General features: G+C 38.8%; 2 protein-coding genes across 2 annotated transcripts in view; both read right to left on the bottom strand.

Annotated features, from left to right (window-relative positions):
- LOC137259027 (probable ATP-dependent RNA helicase DHX35) overlaps positions 1-26,575 on the bottom strand; it is a 113,313-nt gene that overhangs the window by 14,472 nt on the left and 72,266 nt on the right. The window lies entirely within an intron of this gene.
- Positions 20,202-21,525, bottom strand: LOC137258579 (heterogeneous nuclear ribonucleoprotein M-like). The gene is given in 4 exon segments (XM_067796288.1): positions 20,202-20,304; positions 20,584-20,685; positions 20,941-20,992; positions 21,423-21,525. Coding segments are annotated over 4 exon segments (360 nt in total).

The raw sequence follows: 26,575 nt of genomic DNA on the forward strand, positions 1-26,575 counted from the left end.
AATCTCCCACCCTCTTCTCAGCGCCTTATGCTGAAATTAATTCAGCAGGCTAAAGGTTAATTACATCTACAAGATGACAATGCCCTACAACATGAATCAGGTTGTTACTAATTATCTCAGAAAATAAACATCTGATATTGTATTGTTCAAATAAATCCAATGATGTATCTCCAGTACAGAATTTGTTTTATGTTCTCGGGCTGAAGATGAATGTCAGGGACACAGCATCCCACAACATGGCCAAGACTGTCTTAGCTCTTTGGACAGAAAGGTAAATAGAGGGCGGACACATCATTTAATCAATAGTGTGCCATCAAGGTTCTTTTTACCAAACAAGATACCAATGGCAACCAGACATTGATAAACGTACAACAAATGTTTTGTCACTACCCCTTCACCTTCATACATATATTCCCATATTTTTTCTTGAATATGAAAATCCGAAACTCCACTCATACAAATCATTTCATGTTCTCAAAGAAAACTATGGTCATTAATTTGTGCAATTTTTAGTTGAGTGAAACACTTGCTAACAGTCTGAGATGTCAGTTAGCTTGTAAAGACAAAATCCCAGCAATATCATGACAGCATACATCAGAAATGTGCTTCATATAGAGTACCCACTGTGAGTCACTAAAACTGAACTAGGCTAGGCTACCCCTGGATCTAAAGTAAGATTGTCTGTATTTGTTCTGTGTTTCCACCAACCCTGGATTTTCATTCTGACGTGAAATCATAGAAATCATAATAATAATACGTACTTCTACAAGGTTCATTATCATCCTTGATAACCCATGAAGTCACATGACATCCCACCGGGTACCCATTTTCTGCTGGGTGAACAGAGTCATATTTAAACAAACTCACTTGTCTAAGGTGAGACCACAAGCATCACATGTGCTTTGTTGTGGGGCATGATAATGTCCTAGAAAGTCAGTAGTCAAGCTGCAAAACAGTCACCCATCTGAAGACCTTTCGTGCCGACCGTTGCTTAACTTGAACTGATTTTGTGGTCTGGACACTACACACAGGCCCACATAAACACATAACAAAATATGGATAGCTTTATCAAATCAACAACTGTCCAAATACTTTGTTACATTTTCTCTAAACAAAGTGTGCTTTGGAACTGTTGCTAAAATGAGCATTCTGGATGCCTGACCTATTGTAATAACATACAAAAAGTCATGCCGTTATGTCCTGTTTGTCACTTCTTTTGATATGTGGGGCAGTGGGGTTGCCTGGTGTTCGCTCATCACGCTGAGGATCTGGGTACGATTCCCCACACGGTTATAGAGTGTGAGTGAGTTTAGTTTTACACTGCACTCAGCAATATTCCTAGTACATGGCAGCAGTTTGAGAATAATCAAATTTGAACCAGACAATCTAGTGATCAAACGTATGAACATCGGCCTATGCATTTAGGATATGATGACATGTGAGCTTGATCACCTGTTTCCGTTAGTCACCTTTTATGACAAGCATGGATTATTGAAGATCAATTCTAACCCAAATCATAGGTCCACTTGGGTACAATGTGTGAAGCACATTTCTGGCATCCCCTTCTGTGATATTGCTGGAATATTGCTAAAAGCAGTGTAAAACCAAACTGAGTCACTCTGGTGACAAGCCTGGGTTGCTGATGAGGAATTTTACTTGGAGCTTCACTCGTCATCATCATTAATTCATATAAGTTAATGGAAGGTAAACAAAGACGAAAACATGACTTTCTGTGCACTCCAAAAACAAACTTACAGTGTTTTATTATGTTTCTGCCTCAGTAGTCTCTCTCTCTCTCTCTCTCTCTCTCTCTGAAGACTGAATATAATCCAAAATGTTCATAAAAAGACATTATTTATTAATTCCATTCTGTTTCTAATCACAGACAATGAGAACATTCCTGCCTAATGTCTCTAATGCATGCTCTTATTGACAATATCAAACATTAATTACTAAATAAAAGGAACCACTGAGTTCAGACCACTAATATGTTCACCATGAGAAATACATTTTGTAGTGACAACAACTGCTTTTTATGTGATGAGGTGTGTGTGAAATCTGTCACGAAGAAGCCATCGATTTGCTCTGTGGTGATGCTCAACAAGGAAGTGACTTGTGTCCAAGTCATAGATGAATGTACAGCCAAAAAGCTTGAATAGGAATAACAAAAATACAAAGCATGTTTCATGTGTTTCTGGTATTTTGATCATAGACTTTCTCTGCATCACTCTGGGTTTTTCTTTCGCTTCTAGCTCCCATGCTGATATATCATCTACTGAGTCATAATGGACAGTGTTTTGTTCAGACTAATGCTCAGTCTCTGAGTATATATCATTTTCATAGAAAAAAATAATTCCTTTCAAGTTAAAATGGGTGATCCTGAAGAAACATAGACTTGCTTCATTATGGGTTTATCATTGCAGAAAGGGAGGGAGTGAGTGAGTTAAGTTTTATGCCGCACTCAGCAATATTCCAGCTATATGGTGGCGGTCTGTAAATAATCGAGTCTGGACCAGACAATCCAGTGATTAACAGCATGAGCATCGATCTGCGCAACTAGGAACCGATGACATGGGTCAACCAAGTCAGCGATCCTGACCACCCGATCCCATTAGTCGTCTCTTAGTTTCAAATCTCAAATGTGCAACATATTCAGGAAACATTTTGCACAAAAGGTTCTCACTCAAATATATTTTTGTTGAAAATATGACTAAATGATTTCATCACATAAACGGTAAGTATCATGGGAGCCATTATCCAATCCAATATACTTTGTGTTGCAATCCAATAAATATGCAAATGAGTTTACCAAACAGGAACTACTTTCAAGCTTCACACACTGATGCAAATGTGCTGGCTGAGTACAACTATTAACTAACGATATATGTTTTATAATGTATTCTGTACATAAACATGGCTCCAAATACTTTGGCTATATATGACAAATGGATCAATCCACACAAAAACTATTCATAAAGTTGGCACCAAAGTTACTCTACTATGAAAACTGATAAATTTTAATACATAAACATCAATTTTAAGATGTACAAATTGGTACTTCTCTTGCTCAAGGCAACCTGCCATAGGCACCATGTCTGACACATCCAACCTGAAACAACCTGCCCGGGACATCTCGCCAGAGGCAACCAGGCCAAGGAAACCTTGGTCTCTGAATCCTTGTTTGAACATCGATACTACAGTATCAATATGATCAACTCACTCGATAATCAAGTCTGAGCATAACCCACACAAATTTGGCTAACTTGGTCTGGTAGTCATATTACAAGAATCCATTTCTGACCTCTGCTAAACAGTCCCCTGTGATTAACTCTTGATGAATAGCCTGGGCCGCTCCTGTGGTCAGCTAGTCTCAGGGTGCTCATTATCCTAATACATTGTTCAGAAAAGCAGAGATCAACTGGGGATGTGTAATGATCTGAATGATTCTGATTATTAGAAGTGACAGAAGAACACCGCATCTGGTAATTATGGTGACATGAGTGGGCTGTGACTGGCAACTTATTAGCATCCACAACGGGGATACATTTTTCTCCATGTGTATTTGTGAACTAACAGGGCCTCTCTGTCTCGGTTTACAGATAGCAGACAATAAAAACCTGAGAGTCTTTGTGTGAGTGAGTGAATTTAGTTTGAAGCCGCTTTTAGCAATATTCCAGCAATTACATGATAGGGGAGACAAGCAACGGGCTTCTCACATTTTTACCATATATTATCGTTGATAAGTCAAATTTTGAAGGCCCCAAAAGTGCTGAGGGTCGGCTCATCTATGCATACACTTTCATCAAACTTTTCTTCTGCATGGTGACCAGTAAGAAAAGGACATCCTATCATTTCGCATAAATGAACAAGGGAAAAGTCTGTCAGTGAAGATGTCAAATTTGGAATTTGCAATTAAACATCACTAGAAAAGATTATTTACTTTTTCAGTTCTAATTTGTTTTTGTTGGGCATTGTATTATATGCAGGAATTAAGATAATGCCATGTGTATTTGTTCATGTTTACAGAGCTGGACATAGCAATCAGCTGTGAACATGTTTACTGGCAATCTACCAGTGATGTAGTTGAACCATGTACTAACAAAATTACTAACAGAAATGCTTTCACTGATCAAGAAAAAAAAAGACGTTACCATGAAACCAACTGTTCAAAGCCTTGGAAGGAGCAGATAAATAATTGGACTTTGGTGATAAATAGTTCAGTATGAAGTGTGCAGTACATCATTAACCATGGTTAATGCTAAAGTTCAGGTCAACTTGTACCTCATCCTAAAGGTGGACATATAATGCTCCATGCTAGTCATGAGTATGCGAAGAAGAACAGTCATACTGAACTTACACAAAGACTGCAGAGCAATATACATGTATGTTTATGACATTAACACCTTCACGTACTGGTAAATACATATCAGGCTTGATTTAAGGCTTTGTTACATGCACTGGTGCAACCCAATATTACCAAGTGAACCCATGAGTCAAACTTGCACAAGGTCTAAGCCAAATTTTGAGATGTACATCAGCAATAAGTCTAACATTATAAGCATACATGTCAGCTCCTTTTTCTCCTACACTTTGAATAGCTCTGTCACAGAAACAATGCTGTTTATAGACCCTTCTTGGCTATGATAATTCTTGTAAACAGGGATCACCTTTGACTCTGTGTTGCTATGGTTTCATGGGAATTACATCGTGGTAATTACATTTTTAATTTTTTTTATATGTAATACTTTTTGAAATAATATATTGTACATATATATCACTAGTGGTGTTCATTACCTTTAAATCCTTATGCACATTGGCACACATTGTACCCATGTGGGGAATCTAGCCTGGAACGTCTGCATGATGATGAGGCAAAACTTTAACCACTCACAGAGCTACCCCACCAGCTCTCCTTTGAAGAACATGACATGCCAACATATATGCAAATTGTGTCAATCTATGGCCATGATGTCAACCACTGGATTATCTGGTTGAATATTTACCACTGTAATATAGCTGGAACATTTCTGAGTAGGTCTTAAAAATAAATAAACAAAAAGTGGAAACATGAAAAGGAATATATCAAAATGAAGGATAACATTAAGCATTTTTAACTCCACGTCTGCTGAGTGATTCTTTTCTGAGAACAACAATAACTTTAAACTGAAAACAAATCCCATAAACTGAACTATCTGACCTTGCATTATAAATGTAAACAATATTCAGGAGGTCGTATAGGTAAGATGTGGAGGCAAATAAAATAAACAAAATTATCATAGCAAACATGGTAACACGTCACAAGACAAAAAGAAATTCATCTCCAAGACTTTAAACTTCTTTGTACTCAAAACCAACACATTCCCCTCCCCCGGAAAAATAATTAAAAAGAAATAAAAAAACCCCACAAAAACAAAAAACTCCAGAGTCAAAACAGTTCCTCAGATGAGCATTGAACAGCAGTTATCATTAACCTAATTTCAGAATTGAAATTACATTGAATACAAAGTGGATAAAACGCAAAATTCAAGCAGCGTATGTCCAGATACTAACATACTGAATACTGAGCCCATGGACGTACAGCAATTCTCTCTTTTAAAGAGGCAAGTCTTGATAACAGGTCAGGGCTGTAAGGATGCCAGTCTGTTGTTTGTGTTTCAAACGCTACCATTTTAATTATTAATTATCACCCTAGACAGTCGAATCTGATACATGACTTTTAGACTAGTGGACCTCAAATGAACACTCATGCACATCTCATCAAATATCAAGCAGCCCTTAAAAAATGTCATCCATTACAGGTAGTGATAAGTCTGGTCCTGCTGGCCACAGAGATGAGTTACGAGGGGATGTCAATAAGTTTTGAGCCTTGAGCATTTTTTATACCCAGGTGTCACAGCCTACGGTACGACATTGAACCTTGGGGTGTAGCTGATGTGATATATAAGTATTGGTATCCTACTCTCAGAAGATATTGAACAGCTCACATTGACAGAAAGAGACCCCCCTCACGGCAGTGAAAATGAATAAAATTGAGTATAGAGCAGTAATTAAGTTTTCAGTACTTGAAGGAAACTCGGCGAAGAACACTGAAGAAAGGTTTTCAGCAGCTTATGGGAAGTCTTCCCCTTCATCTGCTACCATCAAACAATGGGTCAATGAATTTAAGCATGGTAGAGAGAGTCTTGAAGATGACCCCCGTCCAGGTCGCCCAACAATAAGCACTAGTCAGGAAAACATAGACAGAGTGCATAGACTTGTGCTGGAAAATCGTCGAATCACACTCCATGAGTTAGAGGAGACCACAGGCATTTCACACGGATCCATCGAGACAATTCTTCATGAACATCTCGTCATGTCTAAGGTGTGCGCAAGATGGGTGCCAAAAATGCTTACAGATGAAGTGAAGCAAACAAGGGTCACCATAAGCAAATCCATGCTAACCAGATACAACAAGAATCCAGAAGATTTTCACGTTAGGCTAGTAACCTGTGATGAAACCTGGATCCACCACTATGATCCTGAGAGCAAAGAAGAATCCATGGAATGGAAACATGTCACTTCTCCCCGGACCAAAAAGTTCAAAGCCTCCAGATCAGTGCAGAAGGTAATGGTGACAGTCTTCTGGGATAGCAAAGGCGTCATCCACATAGATTACTTACCAAAAGGAAGAACAATGAATGGGGAATATTACGCTAACTTGTTGAGGCAAGTGCGACAGCCAATCAAGGAGAAGCGCCAGGGCAAGATCAGATGTGGTATTCTTCTACATCAAGACAATGCTCCAGTACACACCTCTCACGTTGCAGCCGCTGCTGTCCAGGAATGCGGGTACGAAATCTTGCCGCATCCCCTCTACTCTCCAGACCTGGCACCAAGTGATTACCATCTGTTCCCAAAGAACAGAGATGGCATCAGCGCCTGGCAGAAAAGATGGAACAACTGTCTTGACTCACAAGGGGACTATGTTGAAAAATAAATGTGGTTCATACCAATATTTTGTGTTTTTCTATGCAAGGCTCAAAACTTATTGACATCCCTTCGTACCATACCACTCACCGCCTGGAAGATAATCAGCACTGTCATCAATAATACAGTCACCAATGGTACCTGTCCTGGAGTTAACATCACCTGAGAGTATGTCAGAATCATACCAAGATTTGACATCATGAAGACATTCATCCAATGTAACTAAACTGTCACTTTCTTTTCCAACATAATGTGACAGGATGAAATGTTTGTAAATATTCTGTGTTTTTATTCTTTAGTTTTAAAGGTCACATGCAACCAAAAAATAAAACGTTATTAAAACACAATTATCACTTATTCATGGTATATAAAATGCATTTCTGATTAAGAAAAAGACAAATAAATGAAATTATAAGCGTATGATCATAAATCAAAAGTGCAATATTTTGTGCATACCGAAAGGTGTCAGAATCTGCAAAGTTACGTTGCATGTGACCTTTAATTGGGTGCTGGTAAACATATTTTTCCTTTGAATAACCAAATAATTTGCACTCACCTCACTCACACTCACATGGGGTATTTTGCCATTTTCCATAAATTCTAAAACTATAATAATGCTTAAATGTTGGTTTACATGTTTGTTATTTATATTTGATCAGTAAGATGAAAAATAACAAGAAAGACTGCGCGTTGCAAAATTCATGTACTGAAATAGGAGGTCTCAATATTCATCGTTTATTTGATCTATCCTCAGCATAACCTCCACGCTAAGATTTGACACTTTTGCATATGCATGTAAGATCCAATTTATTCAGCATTTACAAAAACAGGAATTGAGTCATATTATTATAAGCTGTTCACTGGTCACGAGGGTACATCAAACCATGGACCCTGACGGACCAGCAACAATGTATGTACCTTACCGAACACCTTAATTTTGAATTGTTTGAAGCACAGGTACAAAAATATATCCAGACTTTGAGGATGACTAGAGCAAAATATTTAAATTATCTCACTTCCATCACTTTGCACTCACAACGATTGGTAATTTCTATACATCTCATTCAGTAGTATCTGAGATAAAGACTTAGTACGGCAAAGTATCACATGAGTTTGACATTCTCAGTAAGAAGAAAGTGGGGAATCAGAAGAGACAAGATAAAACTATTGACATAATTTACGCAGATACGCAGCTTATCTGTACTTCTGTGACCATGAAATTCTGAAATATGATTCGGTCCTTCCACTAAGGTCAATGAAAACAACCGTAGCTGGATCAACTACGTGAGAAGTAGGTGAAAACATGCATTAATAGGATCAAAGCTGAAGCCTTGCTCTGGTCAAAAGAACTTGTCTTGTACAGAGGATGAACCATGATACTGCATGGTCCTAGCTTCAATATGGTCCTGACTACATAAATGGCCGCTTTGCTGATTGAAGAAATCTGATTTCCTTGAGGCATTAAGTTACAAGAGCTGTATGTATCTGCACCTTAATCCTTGGGACGTTTTATCGATGGAACTGCATGCAAGTGGCCTCATGGGCTATTTACAGAGCAGATCTTTGACATGTAAACATGTGCTCCATCACTGTCAGACACACTTTGTCATAATGTCATACTATCAAGCTCCAATCAGCAGTCTCTCTGTCCATGACCAATGGTTATCCATCATAGCTGTTTGATTTGTCCATGATTGGTCAGTCAGCTGGGATTGATAAGGTCAATAACCTCCATGATGGTAATAACTTGGAGAAGTAGTTAAGATCTCTCCTGATGAAGAACATCGGACACCATCTTTGATATTATGATGGAAATGAATACAAACTTGTATCCCTGCTGATAGTCCTAGTTCAGAAGGTTCACATGAACACTTTCTTGTACTTATTTACACTTTAATCAATAATTTTCCACGAACATAATGGCAACTTGTGGATAATCAAATTTGGATCAGACAATCCAGTGATTGGTATGATGAGTACTGATGAACTGGTATACATAATTTGAGGATATGATCAGGTGTACCACCCAAGCCTATTCACTGTTTGATCCTTCATTCAGTAATTTTCCACAAATGTGATTGCAGCATCTGAATAATCAAACTTGGATCAGACATCCCAGTGATTGATATCATGAGCACTGATCTATTGATCCACATTACTAGGATATGATCAGGTACACGTCTCCAGTTTGTGAGACCTATCAGCTGGTCCAATTAGTTGCCTCTCTATATCAGCAAGGGTCCATGATGATCAAGTCTAAAGTGGCTACCTTGTCTGTCACCCTTGCTTCCACTAATGAATAAACTGTTGGCTGCCATTTTCTCTTACGACTGTTCAGAACCAACTGACTGAGGTCTTTGCCATTTGAGACATTAGGTTTTTATTTGAATCAGTGACATGCTTTGATGTTTCACAGGAATTTATGTCAGGTACCACATTTGAGGGTCGGTGAACTCATGCTCTATATATTCAGGGGTCCAGGACTACAAAATGAGAGTCACAGGCACTTAAATGTTATCACTGATACTATGTTGCAATATTGTTTGAATACAGTAACTGTTATTGCATAGTGTACCATAATCATCAAATTGTCAATGTAACTACATTGCAAACACCATTACCGTAACAATATAACAGAACCCAGCTAGCAGAAACTTTTACAAAAACGTATTTGGACTATTTCTGTGTTCCTGTGGACGAGCTAATAAATTTCATTCTGCCCATTGTCAATTTTACGCTCATCCCATAAGTCACTATTTATCTACACCAATTCAGCTCAATCTGATGTTGAAATCTGGTTCTTGAAATCCCCTCACAAGTATCTTTCCAAAGTAGCTCTCTGAGCACACATCAGTGATTATACCCAATATTACAAGTGTCATTACAAAGTCATCAATATCCCCAACAATAGCAAAAAGTATATGTCAACGAGGTATGATTATGTCAAATGTTTTGGCCAGTATATAGAAAATAGAAGGCAAGTAATGAAAGGTTTTAAAAATCTGCTCCTGAAAGGAGCACTAACACCAATTTTAGCCGACTTGTTTCCATGAAAACGCAAAAAAAAAAGAGAAAAAAGATTATTCAGAAATCTAAAACTGCCAAAAGGCACCAGTTCACCACTAGACCTACCTATGTACAAAATTGGGTGAAGAAACAGGCAATTGTTTTTAAGAGGACATCCACCAATTTCAGTTTAAGTCAAACTTGTTGCCTGGAAATGCCAAAATATTTAATCCAGAACTACAAAACTACCAAAAAGCAGCAGTATAACACCAGATCTATCTATGTGCAAAGTTTGGTGAAGAAATATTGGACAGTTTTAAAATTCTGCTCCGAAAAAGACAAATGTGAATGGACGCACACTCACACCATGCCAAAGTGAAGCATGAATACCCTACTCAGACACTGACTCCGAACCGACCAGTCTTTGTTGTACCCATTAATGCTGAGTGGCAAAGACCAACAAGTACCATATCTTAACATCATTTGGTATAACATGGCTGAGAATTGAGCCGCGACCTTCTGCTCTAACCACTACCATCCTACAAGACGTTGACCTTACCGTCTGAACTGTGTGCAGGTGATACAAGACAAACAATCAGATGAATAAGGAAAGTTAATCAGAAATATTGAAACCATAGTCCAAATTAATTTCACACCAAATTGCAGAACTCATGTTGGGAACAGATGTAATTTGCTTCATTCATTTACGTCAGTATGGCGTTCGAAGAACGATTGAAATACAACATTCACCTACCTTTGCATACAGGATCTGACTGTCTACCTTGTGATCCAAAACCTTCCATGATAAAATAATGAGAGAAGCAGAGCCATTATATCTGTGCTGACAAAACTCAACTTTTGAGACAGCTGTAAAACCTAGGTGTTGCCATCCTTACAAACTTGTAATGATGAAACAAGGACGCTGATCATGGACTTTCCCTTTTTTTCTGGGTGGAGGTTAGCATTTTTTAATTTAGAACATGAAAGGATATTTGTGTCAATTTCAAATAATTTGGAATATCATGGTGGGATGTACAGATAAGGCATAAGAAATGGCTTCATTTCACTGTGATATCACTGAGGTAGCCTAGTGGCTAAAGTGGTTGCTTGTTATGCTAAAGACCTTGGTTCGACTCCCAATATGAGGATAATCTGTGAAGCCCATTCCTGGTGTCTCCCACCATGATATCGCTGAAACATAGCTAAAAGCGGCATAAAACCACTCACTCATTTCACTGCGGTGGGTGTTGATTGGATAGTCTAGTGGTCGCTAGTGCTAGTATTGGCATACAAACTGTAATAGTCAAGACATATTGCCAAAGTACTGTGAACTAAAGTGGCGATACGAAGTGAATTCTAACACCAACTATACAACACATCAAGACCAAAACAAAACCATTTTAAAGTATTTCCTCAAATTCCGCCAGCATTTTTCAATGTTCATAAAATATGAACACTATGTTTGACACAGTACCCAGAACAAGAATTTCAGAAAAACATATGGAAACAAGGAAACAAGATATCGTGATTTGGCAATATTCAAAATATAACAATGATGTATTCTCAACCATCTGAAGTATTGTATCGAGTTATACAACAATGTAAACCTTAGTTTCAATTTATTTTATCTAGTTATACAACAATGTAAACCTTTGTATCAATTTATTTTATCTAGTTATACAACAATGTAAACCTTTGTATCAATTTACTGTATCTAGTTATACAACAATGTAAAACTTTGTATCAATTTACTGTATCTAGTTATACAACAATGTAAAACTTTGTATCAATTTACTGTATCTAGTTATACAACAATGTAAAACTTTGTATCAGTTTACTGTATGGGGCTCATGGACCAAAGCATCAATGCATATTAAATTGTCACGTCACTAGCAGTTACAGCATTTGCTTGTCCCACTGAAGACCTAGGTTTGATTCAACACATAGATACAATGTGAAAAGACCATTACTGTTACCCCAAACAGCACATAAACCTACTGGATTAAGGGATCAATATGATCATCCGTTTGTCTTAATTGTTTACTCAGTATAGGGTGAGTTAGTGAGTTTTAAGTTTTATATCGCACTCAACAATATTCATGCTATATGGTCTGTCAATAACCAAGTCTTGACCAGACAATCTAATGATCAACAGCATGAGCAACAATCTATGCAGGTGAGATGTGAATACATGTGTCAACCAAGCGAGCCTGACCACCCGATTCTCGTTAGTCGACTCTTACAACAAGCATGGGATACCGAAGATCAATTCTAACCTGGATCTTCATGGGTTCACAAAGAGTAATGTTCCATGTGTGACTAGACTGTTCCACTCTCAATTGTCAAACTGTTAATTAATAGATTTGTATCAATAATAAAACCTAAGATGGATGTAAAACACAAAGTGTTGTTTAAAGGTCAACCTGTCTGATGTCTCTATGACTATCTTTCCCATATTAAATATGTGACAGGAACATTCACGCATATTATTTATTGTTGAAACCCCAAACAAGAGCAGTTAAGCAGTACACACACACCAGGAACAAAAAAAATTGAACACTCAGATTCAAACTCATTACCATGGTTGTGATTTAATGACTGACTTTAGTTTCATTAGCGGCTTTTAGCAATATTCCAGCAATATCACAGCAATATCACAGCAATTGACACCAGAAATGGGCTTCACACATTGTACCCATTTAGGGATTTGAAGCGTGACAAGCAAACACTTTAACTACTAGGCTACCCCACTGCCCCATCACAAGAGTATACATGGATCCAAGAAATGAACTCTTTTAAAAAAAGGTTGAACCAAAGATACACACATCCATGCACCCTTCAGTTTCACTTCTGACTCAACACATACAAACTAAATCACTTCTACACATTAACCAAGGCATCCAATTATCTCAATTCAGGAACTTTACCCATCTTTCTTCTACTGAGGAACATCACGACCAATTTGCAATAACGACTCAAAAGTTGTGCCGACCTAATATTCATTTGTTCAAGGTTTAGCAGAAATATTCATCATGTCCACAAGATTTGCTGTTCAGGAAGTGGAATTCATGCCTTCCGGACACATGACATGTCAAACTAGGATTGAGTATTTCAAACTTCTTGTGCAAAGATTTATCCCCTACTGGTCCTGGGGATTCCTTCCTAAGATTATTGATAGGGATGGGAATGTTTTCATACACTAGAGAGAGTTTTAGTTGACACACCGCCAAACTGATTTGACTTTCTCAGTAAATTTCACACTATATATGCAAGGAGTATGAAAAATAAGGTTACCCGTAATTCTGTCAAAATATTTGATCAAAGGTTGCAAATCTTCAGTTGCTTGATTTATTGTTTCAAAGGACTGCATTTCGAAAGCCACAATAAAACAGGTGGTATTTCATTTTTATATGCCCACCTACTCCTTGTTGATCATATGAATATACAAGTACATTATTTGTTATAAATTTGTCACATCTTGATGCATTTCTCTCAGTCTGGCAACAACAAGCTAGCAAACAGATGCTTCTAATAAACAGTTCTCATTCATAAGTTTGAAGACAATTACTCTTCAACTGACCCAGATAAATAAAATTAGAGGGTTGCATCTAAGAGGTTTGAGTAATTTGTGTATAACATATTTTTGTTTTCCAGTTACACCATGTTTCTGCTTGCTGTGGAAAGAAGGTCTGGTTTCAACTTCTGTGACTAACCTAGAAGTATAATCAGGATGCAACAGGACTTGAACCTTCCACCATTTGTTTCTGGAAAGCCAAAGAGACAGAACTCTGCCTAGTGAATTACAGAACGAACTTCCTGTGCCACTTTAGCAAAAGGTGTGAGTTTGGTTTTATGCCACTTTTAGCAATATTCATGAAATACCTTCACACATTGTACCTTTGCCGGGAATCGAACTTGACACGTCTTTGGCGTGACAAGCCAATGCTTTAACCACAAGGAGTTTCTACTGTCCTTTGACACATGGAAAAACACAAGAGAACCATTACAATTGGCATAAAGGTATTCAGTACGTCTTCAGTTACTTGTGTTTGTTTTGTCACTGGGATGAAAAGAAATAGCCACTACTCTCTGATGTCTGCTATGATCTTAGTACATGCCAACAAAATGCTACTCTTTACTAAATGCTGACAAGGCAGAGGATGTCTTCATACTGGTGTGTAAAATCATTCAGAATTGAAAACACATTTAAAAGAAGAGATTGTGAACAACCTACAAAACAACTTGATACTAACATTCCAACTGCAAAATCCAATGCAGATGGTAGGTCTAGTTGATTTGCATGAGTCAATATTTGGACGGCTGCCTCTTCCTGTAGCTGAATGTGCTTACAGATGAATGTGCCTACAGTTGAATGTGCTTACAGCTGAATGTGCTTACAGTTAATTGTGCCTTCAGTAGAATGTGTATACAAATGATTATACATACAGTTCATTGTGTCTATTATTGACTGTTGAATGTGCCTACAGTTGAATGTGCCTACAGTTGAATGTGCCTACAATTGAATGTGCCTACAGTTGAATGTGCCTGCAGCTGAATGTGCCTACAGTTGAATGTGCCCACAGTTGAATGTACCTACAGTTGAATGTACCCACAGTTGAATGTACCTACAGTTGAATGTACCTACAGTTGAATGTACCTACAGTTGAATGTGCCTGCAGTTGAATGTACCCACAGTTGAATGTACCCACAGTTGAATGTACCCACAGTTGAATGTACCTACAGTTGAATGTACCTACAGTTGAATGTGCCTGCAGTTGAATGTGCCTACAGTTGAATGTACCCACAGTTGAATGTACCTACAGTTGAATGTGCCTGCAGTTGAATGTGCCTGCAGTTGAATGTACCTACAGTTGAATGTACCCACAGTTGAATGTACCTACAGTTGAATGTACCTACAGTTGAATGTACCTACAGTTGAATGTGCCTGCAGTTGAATGTACCCACAGTTGAATGTACCTACAGTTGAATGTACCCACAGTTGAATGTACCTACAGTTGAATGTACCTACAGTTGAATGTGCCTGTAGCTGAATGTGCTTACAGTTAATTGTGCCTTCAGTTGAATGTGCTTACAGTTAATTGTGCCTTCAGTTGAATGTGCTTACAGTTAATTGTGCCTTCAGTTGAATGTGCTTACAGTTAATTGTGCCTTCAGTTGAATGTGCTTACAGTTAATTGTGCCTTCAGTTGAATGTGCTTACAGTTAATTGTGCCTTCAGTTGAATGTGCTTACAGTTAATTGTGCCGTCAGTTGAATGTGTATACAAATGAATATACATACAGTTCATTGTGTATTATTGAGTGAGTGAGTGAGTGAGTTTAGTTTTACGCCGCACTCAGCAATATTCCAGCTATGGCGGCGGTCTGTAAATAATCGAGTCTGGACCAGACAATCCAGTGATCAACAACATGAGCATCGATCTGCGCAATTGGGAACCGAAGACATGTGCCAACCAAGTCAGTGAGCCTGACCACCCAATCCCGTTAGTCGCCTCTTACGACAAGCTGAGTCGCCTTTTATGGCAAGCATGGGTTGCTGAAGGCCTATTCTACCCCGTGACCTTCACGGGGCGTGTCTATTATTGACTCTTGAATGTGCCTACAGTTGAATGTGCATGCAGTTGAATGTACCTACAGTTGAATGCGCCTGGAGTTGAATGTGCAGTTGAATGTGCCTACAGTTGTATGTGCCTACAACTGAATGTACCTGCAGTTGAATGTGCCTGCAGTTGAATGTGCTTACAGCTGAATGTGCCTGCAGTTGAATGTGCCGACAACTGATACATACAGTTGAATGCGCCTGAAACTGATACATACAGTTGAATGTGCCTACAACTGATACATAGAGTTGACATACATCCACATACAGCTGAATGTGCTGCAGGTGAATTTGATTAGACCTACATCTTCCTTTGAATTCAGCTCATTTTTCAGATTGGCAACATAATGCTAACATGTCTACAGTCTTGGAAGGTTTCCCTAGAAGTTCTTAACATCTGTTTAGCAGCTTTTTTACAACATCCACTTATGTTTTTCAAGGTAATTGTTGCTCACAAACATCGTCATATTTTCCCAATTACAAGTTACACTTCTGGCATAAAAACACCTGTGTTGAACACAAGTAGTGTGTGGTTGAGTGGTTGAGTGGTTGAGTGAAAGGCTAGGAGAGAGGCTGAGTGATTGAGCGAGCAGTTGAGTGAGTGGTTGAGTGAGCAGTTGAGTGAGTGGTTGAGTGGTTGAGTGACTGAGTGATTGAGTGGTTGAATGAGTGGTTGAGTGAGTGGTCGAGTGAGTGGTTGGGTGAGTGGTTGAGTGAGTGGTCGAGTGAGTGGTTGGGTGAGTGGTTGAGTGAGTGGTTGGGTGAGTGGTTAAGTGTGTGGTTGAGTGGGTGAGTGGTTGAGTGGTTGAGTGATTGAGTGAGTGATTGAGTGAGTGATTGAGTAAGTGATTGAGTGACTGGTTGAGTGAGTGGTTGAGTGAGTGGTTACGTGAGTGATTGAGTGATTGAGTGAGTGGTTGAGTGAGTGATTGAGTAAGTGGTTGAGTGAGCGATTGAGTAAGTGATTGAGTGAGTGATTGAGTAAGTGGTTGAGTAAGTGATTGAGTGAGTGGTTGAGTGAGTGGTTGAGTGAGTGATTGATTGAGTGATTGAGTAAGTGATTGAGTGAGTGGTTGAGTGAGTGGTTGAGTGTGTGATTGGGTGAGTGGATGAGTGAGTGGTTGGGTGAGTGGTTGAGTGAGTGGTTGAGTGAGTGGTTGAGTGAGTGGTTGAGTGTGTGGTTGAGCAGTTGAGTGAGTAGTTGAGTGGTTGAGTAAGTGAGTGTATGGTTGAGTGAGTGGTTATGTGAGTGGCTGGGTGAGGGATTGAGTGAGCGGTTGAGTGTGTGGTTGAGTGGGTGAGTGGTTGAGTGAGTGGTTTGGTGAGTGGTTGAGTGAGTGATTGAGTGAGTGGTTGAGTGAGTGGTTGAGTGAGTGGTTGAGTGAGTGATTGAGTGAGTAGTTGAGTGGTTGAGTAAGTGAGTGGTTGGTTGAGTGAGTGGTTGAGTGGTTGTATGGGTGAGTGAGTTGGTTTGGGGCTGTATTAAACAGCCTTCCAGAGAAATCAGTGTAATGTGAAAGAAAAGCCTGAAGACATGCAGGTCTTAGAAACTGGATTTGGACCCATTGTCATAGGTTTCTTTTATATTGAGGTTACGCTATATTTCTGTCTCTGAAGTACAAACTAGATCCCTTTTGTTTGGCAAGTTGGAATTATTGTATAATTTCCAAAATGTTTGACCTCAACAGGTTTGGTTTAAACGTACATATGAGACAAACAAATCACTTATTTCAAAACCAAGGAATTTGTCAATTTTGGAGACATTATTCTTTTCAGTTTTGTGTTTGATTTCAACTGCAAGTTCTCACTTTTGAAAATTTCACAAACAGTCTTTCTTATTCATGTGCAAAATCTGCAAGCAATCATTCGTTGTATCTCATTTTGTATAGCAACGTTATGAAACATACCCTCAAGGAACCATTTTTGCATTGAGGAAATGTTACATTTGTGGGAGATGAGATTTATCTGTCCCCAATTTTCCAGTCATATCTGAGGGAAGATCTAGTATCCATCTTTGAATGGGATAGTATACAGCTTGATTCCTTAAGAAATATGTTATAAAATCCTGTATACCACCTTTTGAAACAAAGTTTTCATGAAAACTTTTTTCTTTCAACACATACATTATTTACTGGAAGACATAACGGACATATTCGGCCATTTGGAATAAAGTTATATTGTGAATACAAGACAAGAATAGTCAGTAGAAATTGTTTTATGTCTTTCATATGGTCCAAAACATCAAGAAAGCTTCGTTTTTCACCTATTAATTGAGATCATTCCAAAATTCAATGTTTTCTCAAGTAGTTTTCATAATATTCCTTCTCAAATATTCGCTTTCAGAAGAAATGGTTGTAATTAGATATCTGATCAGTCTTGCATAGACATTCTTTTTACTGTGTTAGGTTTCCTACGCATTCAGTGCATTTGCCCAGAAAATATAATGCAAGAACTGTTAACATTTTCTGACTAATACAGTTGAGTCATACCATCAATCAAAGAAGAGGTAAGTGAGTGCATAAAACATTCTTTTTAAATCCAAGATGTCTTATGAGCAGAGAAGGTATATTTTACTATCAGGATAACAATAACACTTAATTTTAAAGTTTGTGCATGACTTGAACAATTTTTTTTTCAGCCAATATATTGTCTGAGCAGTGAAGGTATTTTTAATATAAAGCACTTTCATACTTCTCTCAACATACAGTTTAAAGGCACAATGTCACACTTTTTCAACAATATTTTGGTCCATATTTCACGTACTGGGGGCATGAGCACTCACTTTCGATTCCTCCTGATGCAACAAAGACTAATATTTTCCATTTTGACCTGCCTGAGATCAGTACAGTAATTAACATTTTGAGGCAAACACCTACGCAGATTTGCTCTGTGCATCGAAAACTGTCGCATGCAGTGTTGTTAATACAATATTGCATTAACTCATTCGACTTCTAATTTGACATTGTAATTTAAACACGTAATTTGTTTTGGAATAAAGTATATGGTAGCTTCCCGGAGGGATGATAGTATGATTGAGAGCAATAATGAATTTATGAACTTTTAGAGAAATTAGAATGACATTGAGCCTTTAATAATGTTTTTTTGACTATTTTTCAGCTTATTTTCAATATAAACAGAAAGTACAAAGTTTCTAGATATTTCAAAGACTTTTCACTTGGTTTTGGTTGGGTACGTAGTTAAAATACCTCTGTAATTCTAGCTAACGGAGTCACGAGAATTGGTAACCAAGTTCACGATGATTTTGGGACTTAGAGTTTTTTGAACTTTTTTAAAATTATGAAAGGACAGACCAGTATTATTTCTTGTTTCATGTATCTGTTGGTCATATTTTTTTAAGAATAGGGAAAAAAAAGTAAAAATTACATTTCCCTACTCAAAACATAAAATCCTAATGTTCTCATAGGCCAAAATGTAAACCTACAAGAAAATATTTTTTAGATTGCATTTTGTCTCATATACACTTCATAAATTGCCAAAAGTAAAATACTTTTAGCATGTAGATGGAATATTACATTGACTGGTGATTTTATTTTTATTTGCTTTTCCTTCCCTTTACCTTTTTTTTTGAGGAAAAAAATCTGCAAAAACAAGAAATAAAATTGGTCTGGCCTAAGAACTAATTTAAACATCCTTTAAGCACAAGTAAATTAGCAAAGTTTATCAAACCTGCCTTGTATGCCACCAAAGGCCTACCTCACATTCTATTGTTTGTTCTATTTACCAATTTACATATTTGTTCGTTAATTGTTTAAGGCTGCACTTTGCAAGAATACAACAAATTGACACCAGTCTTTTCCAGCAAATTATTAACTACACATAAGCAAGTGGTGGTCAAGTGCGTGAGTGAATGAGTTGGATTAATTCCTGAAGAATATTCTAGTCATATGACACCTGGATGGGTTAATGTAGTTGTTGGAAGGCCCAACTTGATGCATTTAAAAGTATTCACAAGTTTGTAAAAAGTGCAAGCATAGGTAGAGTTGCCAAACCCAGAAATACTATCAGGAAGAATCAGGATTTCAGCATTTAATCACAGGATCCTAGTGTGCCAAGGGACATAACTCTACACCGGGAATCACAATGTTCCAACCATGCCCCTTTTCAGATGAGTAAGTGCGCTGCTTTTAGGAATATTCCATCAATATCTTAGTGAGGCCACCAGAAATGTTCTTTACACATTGTATCTATGATGGGCACTGACCCCAGGTCTTTAATCATTAATCACTCGGGTACCCAACCGCCTCCCTGGTCACATGGAGACGTGTGATCTAATGTTCTTTAGTTTATGGTCCAATACCTCCAAACAAGCACACCTGACATGACACAAGAATTGGTCCTCGGTAATGTCGCAGCCATTACCAGCTAGTCTAATGAATACATTTATCTCATGACCATGCATTGTTTGTCTAATTAATGCTGTAAAGAGGTCTGTTTCAAGGGGAACAAGTAGTAACTGAAATCCAAATGCACTTTCTTAAAAATTCCAGCCTGAATATAACACATGACCTAATCCAACCCTCTCCATGTCACCCTTCCTCTCCATGTGTCACTCCAACCCTCTCCATGTGTTACCCCATCCTCTCCATGTGTCACCCCATCCTCTCCATGTGTCATCCCTTCCTCTCCATGTGTTACCCCATTGTTTCCATGTGTCACCCCATCCTCTCCATGTGTTACCCCATCCTCTCCATGTGTCACACCTTCCTCTCCATGTGTTACCCCATCCTCTCCATGTGTCACCTCACCCTCTCCATGTGTCACTCAAACCTCTCCATGCGTTACCAAATTCTTTCCATGTGTCACCCCATCTCCCCATGTGTCACCCCATCCTCTCCATGTGTTACTCATATCCTCTCCATGTGTCACCCCATCCTCTCCACGTGTCACCCCATCCTCTCCATGCATCACCCCATCCTCTCCATGTGTTACCCCATTGTTTCCATGTGTTACCCCATTGTTTCCATGTGTCACCTCATCCTCTCCACGTGTCACCCCATCCTTTCCACATGTCACCCCATCCTCTCCATGCATCACCCCATCCTCTCCATGCATCACCCCATCCTCTCCATGTGTTACCCCCTTGTTTCCATGTGTCACCCCATCCTCTCCACGTGTCACCCCATCCTTTCCACATGTCACCCCATCCTCTCCATGCATCACCCCATCCTCTCCATGCATCACCCCATCCTCTCCATGCATCACCCCATCCTCTCCATGTGTTACCCCCTTGTTTCCATGTGTTACCCCATTGTTTCCATGTGTCACCCCATCCTCTCCACGTGTCACCACATCCTTTCCACATGTCACCCCATCCTCTCCATGCATCACCCCATCCTCTCCATGCATCACCCCATCCTCTCCATGTGTTACCCCATTGTTTCTATGTGTTACCTCATCCTCTCCACGTGTCACCCCATCCTTTCCACATGTCACCCCATCCTCTCCATGCATCACCCCATCCTCTCCATGCATCACCCCATCCTCTCCATGTGTTACCCCATTGTTTCCATGTGTTACCCCATTGTTTCCATGTGTCACCTCATCCTCTCCATGTGTTACCCCATCCTCTCCAAGTGTCACACCTTCCTCTCCATGTGTTACCCCATTGTTTCCATATGTCACCCCATCCTCTCCATGTGTTACCCCATCCTCTCCATGTGTCACCCCATCCTCTCCATGTGTTACCCCATCCTCTCCATGTGTCACCTCACCCTCTCCATGTGTCACTCAAACCTCTCCATGCGCTACCAAATTCTTTCCATGTGTCACCCCATCTCCCCATGTGTCACCCCATCCTCTCCATGTGTTACTCATATCCTCTCCATGTGTCACCCCATCCTCTCCACGTGTCACCCCATCCTTTCCACATGTCACCCCATCCTCTCCATGCATCACCCCATCCTCTCCATGCATCACCCCATCCTCTCCATGTGTTACCCCATTGTTTCCATGTGTTACCCCATTGTTCCCATGTGTTACCCCATCCTCTCCATGTGTCACCCCACTCTCTCCATGTGTCACTCAAACCTCTCCATGCATTACCGAATTCTCTCCATGTGTCACCCCATCTCCCCATGTGTCACTCCAACCCTCTCCATGTGTCACCCCATCCTCTCCATGTGTTACTCCTATCTTCTCCATGTGTCACCCCATCCTCTCCACATGTCACCCCATCCTTTCCACGTCACCCCATCCTCTCCATGCATCACCCCACCCTCTCTGTGTGTCATCTCATTCTCTCCATGTGTCCCCCCATCCTCCCCATGTGTCAGCCCATCCTTCCCATGTGACACCTCATTATTTCCATGTGTCACCCCATCCATTCAATGTGCCACTCAACTCTCTAGTTGCGCCTATTCTCTAATTTACATATTTGTTCACTGTACATGACAATTATACAACTATTTGATACCAGTCTGTATATAATCAAGTCTGGACCAGACAATACAGTGATCAACATTCATGAGCATCGATTTACATACCTGGGATATGTTGACATGTGTCAACCAAAGTATTGAGTCTAAAAACCATGTCTTGTTAGTCATCTCATATCACAGCATGGGTTGCAGAAAACAAATTCTTAGCCACATTTCATGGATACTTGTATTTATGAAACATAAAGCTACAGTAAAAAATGGATAATGCGGCACTTAATAAACACAAATGCTTATTTCATAAACTGTGTACAAAATATAAAATTAAAAAAATTGGGATGAACTGCTAATATTTTGCTCTATTTATTTCCAGATAAAGGCATTCTGTTGAAGACCATAAAAGAACCCTGTGTGTTTTTATTTTTAAATTTCAAATATCTCTGTCTTCTTAGAAAATTGTACAAATCTGAGCAATCAATAAATTCTTGCTCCAAATCAGTGAAGGATTTTAGTTTTAGAATATGAATATCTCTATTTTAAAAAAAATGTACTCATTAAGAACATAATAACAATAATATAATAATAACAATTATTAATCAAATTAATTATAACAAGCATGATTACAAAAAGCAAGGCTAATAATGATGATCAATTAAAAATAACTTTAGGACATAATTGTTGGATTTAATGACATTATACTGAGTCCGACTAAATTTGGGAGAGAAGCCAAACATGACGCAGGTTTCACTTATATTATGACGAAAGAACTTAGATTTAAACACAGGAGATTTTCCAATCAACAAAAGTCAACAAAGAAAATGATATCTTTAGGTGAAAGGACAGATATTGATTAAATAATCTTCTACCCTAGTTGTTATCCCATCAATATGATACATATCTGTAACCCTACTTCGGGACATGCCGCTTTCCTTCCGATCTGTGCTTGTCCTTGCACACTGAGGCTTTGGATGGTCCAGCAAAGTGTAATACACCCTACTGCTTAAGCTAAGCTAGAGTAAAGCCTATAACAAACGTGGAATCAGTCAGAATGTGAGACCAGTCAGCAACTGTGAGAGGCAGAGCCTGAGAGTGCACTTCAGTCCTCCAGCCTCCCTGTATCGGTCAGTCATCGTGGAGTGAATGCAAGGGACTGTCACCTGATCATATGTTGAGAGACAATGACAGTGATGGGCAGCTAGTGGAGATACAGTCCCCTCTCTGCTGGTGGTGGAGCACGGACTGGGACACTCATTTATTTTCAGTGTGTGAAGAAGTAAAACTTTAATGAACTGTGTCGAGGTGGGACTTTCATGATGAAACAATGGAATGCTTTCTCAACACTCCTGAAGTTTTGAGAGAAATGTGTTAACTGGACATTGCAGTTGTAGAAATCTGACATTGATGTGAAAGCTTGTGATGGTCTTCATTCCAGGTAGGTCCTCTTACACTAGTCCACTCAGAGATGCATATACATCTTTGGTCCACTTTAAAATGGTAAAGAAATGTGATAATCAAATATTAACTCAAAAGCTGACACTTAAATGTGACTTTAACGGATAACACTTACAGATTATACTGAAATGTTGCACTTAGATAACTTTTAACAATAACTTAAAAATGGCACTTGAACAAATTCTTTGAAAAAGAGCAATCACTGCTTAACTTTGTTGTGTTTAGGAAAACACAGCTGGCATATCCCTGGAGAACATGTTTCTCTCTTCTGAACATTTCAGTGAAATTCGTTACGATGAATCTCGACTTATTTCACTACATCCATGAAAAAAAAAGAAGATTTTCCCCAAAAGTTTTCAAATAAATAATTATTTACTTTAAAAAAAAATAATTAAGATCATATTTGGTGGCTGATGTTATTGATATTGTAATAGCGTATGTCTATGACAGTGGTGTTTTATGATAGTGAAGTACCAAACCTTTCACTGTAGCATTTGTAGTATTAAAAAAAAGAGACGAATATGCAATAACGCTTCATTATTGTATAGACTGATGTTCATGGTGTCAATCATTGGATCATCTGGTCCAAATTCGAAGATTTAATGATTGCTATATACAGCTGGAATATTGCTGAATGCACTACCACTACTACAAGTGAGTGAGTGAGTGAGTGAGTGAGTTGGTGGACAGCAGAAATGCGCTTCACACACTGTATCCTTGTGGGGATTTGAATTCCATCCTTTGAAGCGAACCACTACTTAGTAACAAAATGGAAATAATCATTATCATTATTTTTATAAAAACAATTATGATGAATATCACTATCATAACAAAACTGTGTTATGAGAACCTAATGTATATTTATAACATCATATGATAATTACAGCAGGGAAACCCTAAAGGGTGTCAAAGACGTTTTCAAATAATATCATTCTTAAAGTAATCACTCACTCATGATTGTTTGAAATTTCGACTCTCTGTAAAGATGCCCTTGTCACTGGGCCAGGAAGGATCATCAAATTATTTATGTAACAAGAAATCTGATAAAAGCAACAATGAAGAACTGGTCAGTGCCGTGAGGGTATTACTTGGTAGGGATCAAACCAAGGCTCTCTTGGAAGATGCTCCAGCCACTGGACCATGAAAGTGATCCAATTACTTGTGGAACATGAAATCTAATAAAATGGCCAGCTGGTCATATGGAAATGCTGTGACAGGATTACATGGTGTGGAGATGACCTCACTACTGCTCAATACCTTGCTGAAGGTCATTCTAACTGAGACTTGGGCCTCCATCGTTTCAGTTAACTGCTTTATGCTGTTGTGTCTTACGTATTACAATAATTTCACCCCTAAAAACAAAATTATACATTTCCATAAGGTTTTGAAATCAAGACATAGAAATATTCTCCATATTAAGAGTTTTCAATAAAAGTATAGTTCATTTTGGGTATGAAATATTCGTTCACACTTTTTTAGCTTAATATTTTGTATGGTGACACACCGGGATGTACTTTTAGAAGAAAACATCATTCCTGAATCTTTGGATAGTCACACTTCTGTCCCAGTCCCTCAACCACATTATTTCCCCCTCTGTTCAGTCTATTGTGTAACATTAAGGTCCTAAATGAAGCAAGTCAGGAGCAGGGTTAAGTCTGCCTCACAGTCCCTCAACCACATTATTTTCCCATCCCCCTAACCTTTTCCTCAAAGCAAAAGCCCTAAATGCTGCAAGTCTAGATTTCCTTAAGTACTGAATCTCCCATTCCTTTGTGACCTCTTTTCAGTTTAAAATCAATTATTTGTTTCTGTCCAAATATATATAAATATTCAGAGACTAAGCATTAGTCTGGGTTAGAAGGTGATTATACAAATATTGGCACACCTGAGCTTTTTACCGTAAGAGTTGGGTGAGGTGAGGTGAGGTGAGGTGAGGTGAGGTGAGGTGAGGTGAGGTGAGGTGAGGTGAGGTGAGGTGAGGTGAGGTATATTTATTGCACTTAAAAAGAAAAGTGTATGCATGCTTCCGATTGTATGGCTTCTTGTTCTAGACCAACTGATATTGGTTTTATAGTGCTGAGTCGATGCAGATACCATACCATTATCACTGTGACACATTTGAAGTCTGTAGATGAGTGACATGTTGTGCATAACCCTCGACTTGCAAACGATGATGTGATGGTACTGTTTATGACCTGAAACCTTACACTAGAGACAAGTGAGGTAGCCTCTATGAGTGGTGAACATGTTCATGGGTAACGCCAAAGATACAGGTTAGATTCCTCATGGGTACAATGTGTGAAGCCCATTTCTGGTGTTTACCTCTGTGATATTGTTGGAATATTGCTAAAAGTGAAGTAAAACTGAACTCACACTCAGTCATTGTGATCTACACATGTGAAACAAAACTGAGATGATTTAGGCCTCGACATTCTGTACATTTGGGACATTTCTAATGTCTTCATATAATGGCTGAAACCAGATCTTGAATGACAACGTGAACACAGCTCCATATTGAAACATAAACAGACATGCATACAACCACAGCTCTGTGCCTTGACAAAACTTCATCTGTGAAAACATACCATGCATGAGTGCATGAGTGAATGGGTGGGCAAATGATCGACTGATTGAGTGAGTGAATAGCTGCATGAGTGAATAGTTGGGCAAATGATTGAGTGATTGAGTGAGTGAATAGCTGCATGAGTGAATAGGTGGGCAAATGATTGAGTGATTGAGTGAATAGCTGCATGAGTGAATAGGTGGGCAAATGATTGAGTGATTGAGTGAGTGAATAGCTGCATGAGTGAACGGGTGGGTGTGTAAGTGATTGAGTGAGTGGGTGAGTGAGTGAGTAACAGTGTAAGTAATTGAGTGACTCAATGGGTGGGTGAGTGAGTGAGTAAGCAAGAGACAGGTGTTATTCTTAACTAACACCATTATTGCAACAAGAATAAATTTAACGATAAGATGTGTTTAATTTCCAATACATAAAGTTTTGACACAGTATTTTCCTCAGCACAAAAATATTCATCCCAATAATCCAGCCCAAATATTTACATGGTCAAAAGGCTAACACACAACCATGTTTTCTAAATGGAACCAGATGGCCACTAGATAAATAATCGCAAGAAAGC

Source organism: Haliotis asinina, chromosome 12, assembly GCF_037392515.1.
Source record: "Haliotis asinina isolate JCU_RB_2024 chromosome 12, JCU_Hal_asi_v2, whole genome shotgun sequence".
Lineage (NCBI taxonomy): Eukaryota > Metazoa > Mollusca > Gastropoda > Lepetellida > Haliotidae > Haliotis > Haliotis asinina.